Source organism: Chiloscyllium punctatum, unplaced genomic scaffold, assembly GCF_047496795.1.
Source record: "Chiloscyllium punctatum isolate Juve2018m unplaced genomic scaffold, sChiPun1.3 scaffold_636, whole genome shotgun sequence".
In the NCBI taxonomy this organism is placed as follows: domain Eukaryota; kingdom Metazoa; phylum Chordata; class Chondrichthyes; order Orectolobiformes; family Hemiscylliidae; genus Chiloscyllium; species Chiloscyllium punctatum.
The window spans coordinates 68,070-77,096 of NW_027310370.1; the positions used below are offsets into that span (position 1 = coordinate 68,070).

At 44.2% G+C, this 9,027-nt stretch overlaps 1 protein-coding gene across 1 annotated transcript in view; it reads right to left on the minus strand.

Moving 5' to 3' along the window:
• The window catches only part of pitpnab (phosphatidylinositol transfer protein, alpha b), a gene marked incomplete at its 5' end in the record, with an annotated part of 55,527 nt that extends 47,971 nt beyond the window's left edge, over positions 1 to 7,556 (minus strand). The window contains one exon of the mRNA XM_072567618.1: positions 7,526 to 7,556. Coding sequence (XP_072423719.1) covers positions 7,526 to 7,556 — 31 coding nt within the window. The remainder of the gene's footprint in view (positions 1 to 7,525) is intronic.
• Between the last annotated feature and the right edge of the window lie 1,471 nt (positions 7,557 to 9,027).

Consider the following 9,027-nt stretch of genomic DNA (forward strand, 5'->3'; position numbering starts at 1 on the left):
CAGTTGGCACAAAAATGGGTGCAGTTGTGGACAGTGAGTAAGATTGTCAAAGGATACAGCAGGATATAAACCAGTTGGAAAATTGAGAAAGGGAGTCTAAACTGGACAAGTGTGAGGGGGAGGTATTTTGGGAGGTCAAATGCAAGAGGAAAGTATCCAGTAAATGGCAGGACCCTGCATTGACATTCTGGGGAATCCTGAAGCTCAAATCCATTGCTCCCTGAAAGTGGGAACCCAAGTGGGTAAGGGAGTAAGGAAGACATATGATAGGTTTGTTTTAATTGGTCAGGGCACTGAGGATAAAAGTTGGCAAGTTATGTTGCAGTTGTATACAACTTTAGTTAGGCCACATTTGGAGTATCGTATGCAGTCCTGGTAGTCACTCTATAGGCTGGATGAGAGTGTTTTGGAAACGGTACAAAGTAGGATTAGTGGGATGTTGCCTGGTTTGAGCTTTGGTGGCTACACGGAGAGGTTGGACAAACGAACTGTTTTCACGACAGCATCAGAGGCTGAGGGATGACCTGGTAGAAATGTATAAAGTTATGACAGGCATAGATAGGGTGGCGTATTTTGGAGTATTTTTACGAGGGGTAGAAATGTTAAATACTAGGGGCATATGTTTAAGGTAAGGGGGGGGTTGGGAAGAGAGAGGTATTATGGAGATGTGGGAGGAATGTTTGTTACACAGAGGGTGGTAGGTGTCTACAACATGCTGCCAAGGGGAGGTGATAGAAGCTGATATGGTAGTAATGTTTTAGAGGCATTTAGACAGACATGATCAGGCAGGAAATAGACGGATATGGACCTCATGGAGGCAGATGGGTTTGGCTTAGAATGGTCAGCATAGATATGGTGGATGAAAGGGTCTGATCCTGTGCTGTACTGTATTGACGAGTAGCCCTTCCTCATATTGATATGATTGGTGATGTACACTTTGACAGTGCTGGGAAAAGCATTTGAGAAAATATTGAATGTTGTAATAGAGAGACATTGAGGGCATAGAACAAAAGAATTGAGAGCTGAGGCCATTTGACCCCTTAAAGATAATCCATTGTTTAACAAAGACCATGGCTGATCAGATTATGATCTCAACACCACAATCCAAACTACTCCAATAAGCTCATTCCATCATTTATTCAAAAACTGATCAGGATTTGCCTTAAAAATATTCAATGAATATATCTCTACTGTGCTCTGGGGAGAGCAATTTCCACTCATGATCCTGAGAGAAATAAGTTTGCTATATCTCTGCCTGAAATGGGTGACCTTTCATTTTTAACTGTGCTCCTAGCCTGAAAGACCTCCACAAGTGGGAACATCCTTTCAACATCCTGTCACATGGAAGTGTCTTTTTTTCAAGGATGAAGTCTAAATGGACTGAATGAGCTCCTTCATCCACGACTACCTGGTGATGTTTGTAAGCTGGCAAAGAGGCAGGATGACTGGCCTCCAACTCATGGTCCATGTATTACTGGGTGAGGTACGAGGTGCCAACAGCTGGTATTACAGACCAATGACTGATTCATGCTTAAATCCTGCTGCCACTCCAGTCTCGACTCAGGGGGATTGGGGGGGGGGGTCAATCCACACAGGTAAGGTGTGTCTTGACTTCTCTGTGCAGACAGAGGGTGGGAGTGTGAGAGCGTGTCCGCGAGACAGTGCAGTTGGGTGACCAGCAGATTTGGTGACCTCCACTTTAGACATCAAGATATCAGGGTCAGAGGAGAAAAAGCACATACAGATTAGCACAATGTCAATGATGCAATGTTATTTTACACCTCTGGCAACTCAGTAATGACAAGTAGGACAAGAGGTTTATTCACTGTGCATTTCAGTTGGTGCTCCTTCAGGAATTCCACTATTACTTAGTCAGATTAGGAGATCAATTGGAAACTCAGGCCAGGCTTTCACAATATTCAATAACCTCCTGCTTTTATTGCTTAACATTGGGCTATAGTTATCTCCTTTATTCTCATAGGAAATGCTGGGGAACCTCAACAGGTCTGGCAGTATTTGTGGAGAGAGAAATAAAATTAATGTTCTGAGTCCAACAACTCTTCAGAATATCTTCATCCCTGGTTCTGTGTTTGTCTATGTTTCGTTTCCTAACACACTTGTCGGAGCACCACACAAAGTCGTTTCAGCAAACTTAGGTCACAGTCAGACAGAACGCTCCCGGATCATGAAAACTCTCATTGCTGTCAGCTCATCTCTGCCCACTCTTCTGAAAGTGCTGATCCAAGTAGAGCAGCTCAATCAATAATCCCCATTTCCCTCTGGTGTCTCATGTGTCCATTCGTCACAGGTCACCCTGATAAGCAGTGTCAACAGGCCAGGGAAAGCAAGTAGAACTCAATCCTTCTCTAACCCTAACGGTACGTACAGTTGAGGTCACTGGACAGAGATTAGGAGCAGACATCTCAGTACCAGCACATACCAAATCCTTCTTGTCACCTTGCCTACCATCAGGTCACTCAAGTCGAGATTGAGCCTCCGACCCATGTGCATATGGCCTGTCCCCAGTCACACTGTAATCACATTCACCAGTCTGGTCCAGTGGAGAAACGAGAGGAGGAGGTATATTAGTGATAATGTTAAATAGCCTGTTGGCAATGTCACTAGGAAATCAGATGTGGAGGTGCAGGTGTTGGACTGGGGTGGACAAGGTCAGAGGTTGCATGACACCAAGTTATAGTCCAACAGGTTTATTTGAAATCACAAGCTTTCCTTCATCAGGTGACGTGAGGAGCAGCACTTGGCAAGCTTGTGATTTCAAACAGACCAGTAAGACCACAAGCTGGTGTCATGTGACTTCTTAGTAAATCAGAGAGAGCCGGTAATCATGCTGGGGAATTGGATTCAAATCTCACCACAGCAGCTGGTGGAATTTAAACTTGATAAAAATCAAGAATTAAAAGTCTAATGAGAAAATTTTATTTAAGTAACTGCAATTCAAATTCAAATTAATTCAGAGAGAAAGAAAGACTTAGAATCTTACTATATGTGAAAGGAATATTCTTGAATGCAGTCCCTGCACTAATGGAGGAAACATGGCTGCCTATTTTGACACAGCAAGATCCACAAATTGCAATGTGATTCCACTATCTCAGTTTCGATGATGATGATTAAGGAATAAATACTGGCTCACAACAGCAGGAGAACTCCCCTGATCTAGTCAGAGTGCTTGGGATCTTTTACATTCAACTGAGGGGAACAACTAGCTACTGGTTTAATATCTCAGCTGATAGCATCTCTGACAGTGCGGTGCTCCCTCTGCACGGACCCTCCAACAGCGCAGGACTCCCCCACACTCCACTGAGAGCAATTTCCTAGATTGCAGTCTCGAATATGGAATTGAGCCTAACCCCATGAGCTCCTAAACCAGAGGGGAGTATTAGTCCTCGAGCACCTGCTGAGTGCATTTGTTGTTTCTCATGGTACTATGTATAATGCATTGTTAATTCGATATCCAGCAGCAGCTTTTCAAAGGGATGGCCTGACGAACATCTAGTGTTAACTGTCTCACTCTCCTAGCTAGGAAATACAACTGGACTGATATCTGGCCCATGCGCATCTCCTTTTGAAAAGCTTGTCAGCATCATCTAAATGCTTGCCACAGCGTGGACCAAGACTGCCAGGAAAGAAGTGCAAACTGGGAGGGCAATGGGGGGAAAAAAAAAAAAGAGTACGCAGGAAAATATTACATATCTGCATTACTCCCGCAACACACACACAAAAACACTGTGCATCACAGTTTGCAATTACAACACAAAGGGTCAAGTCGTAAGTATTAGCAATGAATCCAGCTTTGTATTAGTGGTCACTACAATCTGCTGAACTTTTAAAAAAAATTGTGTTACAGATTCAAATTGCAATACGCAATAGGATGAAGGAGCCCTGGGAAAGAATTAAGAGGCAGTAATCTAATCAGATAAACTCTGTATCAGATTACTTTCTTTAATTCTCTTTTGGGTATTTGGTTTGTGGAATAATCCACTTACTGATCTCATACCTGCACTCACAGATGAAGTTATTCTTTGGTAACTTTAGCTTTGTTGTCCAGCGTATGGAACTTTTATTTCAGGATTACTTAACAATTTAAAAATGTCTTTCTACGTTAATATTTCTAAGTTGCCAGCCCTCAAGATGAGTTCTTGTTGGAGTGCTACAGCATCCCATTGCCCAGAAGCTAGCAAACAACCATTTCAGCGTACTGAAGAAAGATCAGACAATGACAAAATTTCACAGCGCTCTTGGTCTAGGAGGCCAGGTCTGAGTGCAGCATGGGAAAACACTGTGCCAGGGCGTCACTGGGCATGTCATGAATTGTATTCCCTGAAGGAAAATCCTGGCACACTGTTATCATACACAAGCTAAGGCAGCAAATGGAAGATCCAGCAAAGTTAGGGAAAAAAGTTGCTTAAAGTGCCTTGAGATAGTCAACTTAGTCCAAGTTTATCTATAAATAATACTGCAGAAATAGAAGCAAAAACATAAATGGAAATGAGAAATGAATTAAACTTGAAACAAATGCCAGCATCAAAATGGCATTCAAAAATAAATCAAGCAATATTTAGAATATTTACCTCTCAGGACAGGTTGAAGCAGGATGAGGTTGCACAAATTAGAGTTGAGAGAGTGGTGCTGGAAAAGCACAGCAGGTCGGGCAGCATCCGAGGAGCAGGAGAATCGACATTTCAGGCATAAGCCCTTCGTCAGGGATGCCCCTCTTCACAGCATTCAAAGGACAGGTTTAAACAAAGTAAAAAAAGTTTGCATTTCTATACAGCTTTTGATGATCTCAAGATTTTCAAAAGCTTTTTGCAACCAATCAAGTAATTTTAAAGTGTAGTCTAATGTAAGGCTAAACATTATTAAAGTCTCTGACCAGGACAAAAGATGGAACAAGACTACAATCCAGGCTGTCAGAAATTCAGTAAACAAGGGAGACAATGGCACATTGTTAAGCGCAGTTACAAAACAAAGATAAGATTAGGGATCTTGCTGAAACAGTTCCTCTAACAGAACTAAGTGGAGTCTGGAAATCTGCTACACCACATTGTAAAGCTGCTTTCAGACATCTCTTCAGTGCCCCAGATTCACAGCCCTCGTTGCCTGTGCCAACACCCAACAGAGGCAGACCAGAGTTTCACCAATACTTCATTTTACTGTTACCAGCAAACAAAGAGGCTACATTTCCCAAAGCAGCTGCACAGAACGAGGGAGCTCCAGCACAACACAATCCCAAATACGGCATGCATTTATATCACAGTTTCAACATCCTAAATACACAGGAGTGTAAATAAGGTAGAAACTGACACGGAATCACTCAAGGAGATGTTCAGACAGGTGATCAAATGCTGGGTAAAGGATGTAGGTTTTAGGAATGATCTTAAAAAGAGAAAGAAGCACAAGGAGGTTTAGTGAGGGACAGTTTAAGTGGGGGAGTGCAGAGATCTTAGAGTCGTAGGGCTTTTAAAAACATATTTATTCATGGGATATGAGTGTTGCTGGCTGCACCAACATTTATTTCATAGATTTAATTTCATAGGAGCAGGAGTAGGCCATTCAGCCCATCCAGCCTGCTCCGCCATGAAGATCATGGCTGATCTATCATTGTCTCAGCTCCTCCTACCTGCATTATCCCCAGAATCTTTAATTCCCCTACCATGCAAAAACCCATCCAACTTGTGTCTTGAATATATTTAATGAAGCTGCCTCTACTGCTTCCTTGGGCAGAGATTTCCATAGACACACTACTCTCTGGGAAAAGCAGTTCCTCCTCATCTCTGTCCTAAATCTACTCCCCCTAATCTTGAGGCCATGTTCCCTAGTCCTAGTCTCACCCACCAGCAGAAACAACTTGGCTGCCTCTATCTTATCAATCCCTTTCATATGTTTCCGAGAGATCCCCCCCTCATTCTTCTAAATACTAAGTACAGTCCCAGGCAGCTCAACCTCTCCTCATAGGGTAACCCCCTCATCTCCAGAATCAATGTGGTGACCACCCTCTGCATCCTCTCGAGTGCCAGTATATCCTTCCTCAAGTAAGGAGACCAGAACTGTGCACAATACTCCAGGCAGCCTCACCAACACCTTGTACAATCACAGCAAAACCTCCCTGCTCTTCATTTTAATCCCTCTCGCAATAAAAGCCAATATCCTGTTTGCCTTCCTGATTACCTGTTGCACATGCAAATCAACTTTTAGCAATTCACCTATGAACCCTCCTAAGTGCCTCTGCACAATAGCATGCTGCAACCTTTCACCATTTAAGTAATACTATTTTAAGAATAATTTTAATTATTATTCATCTCCCTTTGTATTCTCTTGAAACTGATAAAATTATAACAGGACAAAATAGGGTAAACACAGAAAAGATGTCCCTGATGACTTGGGAGTCCAAAACCAACGGTCACAGTCTAACGATAGGGGGTGAGTCACTCAGGACTGAGTGGAGAAATTTCTTCACCCAGAGAGCAGGGAGCCGGTGGAATTCTCCGTCACAGAAAGCAGTTGAGGCCAAAACATTGAATGTTTTCAAAATGTAGTTAGATATAGTACTTACGGCTAAAGGGATTAAAGGGTATGGGGAGAAGGCAGAGACAGGAGAATGAGTTGGATGATCAGCCCTGATCAGATTGAATGACAGAGCTGGCTGGAAGGGCTATATGGCCCACTCCGGTTTTTTACATTTCTACTCATGAGGGCCATGAAGAGTCAGGCACATTGCTGTGGGTCTGGAGTCACAGCATTGGCCAGATCAGGCAAGGACAGTAGGTTTCTTTCACTGAAGGAAATTAGCGAACTAGCAGGGTTTTTATGACAATTAACAGTGGATTCATTAAGGTAGGTAAAAACAATGACTGCAGATGCTGGAAACCAGATTCTGGATTAGTGGTGCTGGAAGAGCACAGCAGTTCAGGCAGCATCCGAGGAGCAGGAAAATCAATGTTTCGGGCAAAAGCCCTTCATCAGGAATACAGGCAGAGAGCCTGAAGGGTGGAGAGATAAATGAGAGGAGGGTGGGGGTGGGGAGAAAGTAGCATAGAGTACAATAGGTGAGTGGGGGAGGGGATGAAGGTGATAGGTCAGGGAGGAGGGTGGAGTGGATAGGTGGAAAAGAAGATAGACAGGTAGGACAGGTCATGGGACTTCATTAAGTCAGCTTTTTGAACAGATTTTTACAGGATTCAAATGTCACCATCTGCCCTGCTGGATCCTTTCCCACACCCCCCCCCCCCGCCCCTCCCCCCCCCCCCCTCCCCCCAAGGACATTAGGCTGGGCTCTCGATTATTAGCCCAGTGAAACAACGTCAAGGAACAGGAACATGTGAATTTTAAAGCTGAGGTTTTAAGCTGGACCAGGAGCCAACATGAATCACTAAGTGCTGGAGGTAACGAAGTGCAGCGTGTGTGACACACAGCAGACACATCACAGGACTGACCCTGGATCAAGATGGCCATTTGAAGACGACAAAGTGCAGTGGAAAACAAACCTGCATAGGGAGGGATCACTCACCTCATCGACAGAGATTGGCAGGATTATCCGACTGAAAAAGAGGAAAAATAAATAAATGAATGTTTGAACTCAAATAGGTACCCGCCCCCACACAGGAGATTTACTCTTCAAATGTTCACACTCTCTGCTGCATCTCGGGTTTTTTTAAAAAAAACCAAGAGGACAACAAAGCAGTTCAATCAACAGGCACATGTGTACATTCCCACTCACCACATCCTTCAGCCTAACATTGTGAAACCTGCCTTGAAACCACTGCCATGACTTGCCCTATTGAACTATTTTTGCTCCTCCACCACACCCCACCCCAAAAAAAACCTCTCATCTGCTAACAGAGCAAAGGTGGAGACTGAGGGAGGGAGGGGGAAGATGGAGCGGAGGAAAGCTCCCCACATTAGTCCACCTGGTGAACGTGTTCTCTCACTATCAGGCAATTCAGCCCACCTACACAATGCCAGCATGTTGGAGCTGTCTTTTTATATCGCCCTAGTGGCATATCCTTTTTCCTCCCTCGTGTTTATCCAACTTCCTAAGTACACGTATACCATTCACCCTGACCCACCCTATAGAGGGTACATTTGGCCCACCAGTTTCCCTTGAATCCCAAGGGATTTGTACATGACTGATATAGACGAACTCTTCCCCTTGCCAGAGGTACTACCCTGATCAGAGTCCTTCCACCATACTCTCTTTATTTCAGATTTCCAGCATCCACAGGATTGTGTGTGTGTGTGTGTGTGTGTGTGTGTGTGTGTGTGTGTGTGTGTGTGTGTGTGTTAGGCTGAAGGCCTTTTGCTCTGGACTATGCCACTCAGGGAACCATCTCTCCACATTGGTATTTTAAAACATGTTTTCATGGTATTTGGGCATCACTGGCAAGTCCAGCATTTACTGCATCACCCCTAGCTGCCCATGAACTAATTCGGGGAGACCATTGCAGAAGGCAGTTAGGAATCAACCTCATGCAATGGGCTCAGAGTCACATGTGGCCAGGATACCCCTTAATTGACATCTGATCATTTGCACATTGCGTCTGAGAGCTCACTGTGTGTAAACAGACTGTGCAATTTCCTACATTATAATAGTGGCTATAGCTGAAAAATACTTAAAGAAAGACTGTAAGGGGAGAGACTCAGCAGGTTTGGCAGCATCTGTGGAGAGAGAAACAGGGTTAATGTTGAGTCCGATATGATTCCATTACTGTGAATTGCTTTGAAATGACCCAAGGCTTTGAAAGGCCCTGCAGAAACGCAGGCGCTGGAAAAGCACAGCTAGTGACGTTTCCAGTGCTCCACGTTTTGACTCTGATGGCCAGCATCTGCAGTCCTCACTCTCTCCACTGCAGAAACACAAGTCCTCCTTGGGTTCGTTTCTGTTCCTTTGATTGCTGAGTGGCCAAACAGGGAGTCGGCCCATCTGCTGGTGAGTCTCTGGCAGTCTGCAGAGTTCAGGAAGGCTGCAGTGTTTACAAGTGTGAGTAACAGAGGCTGATGGGAGACGATCAG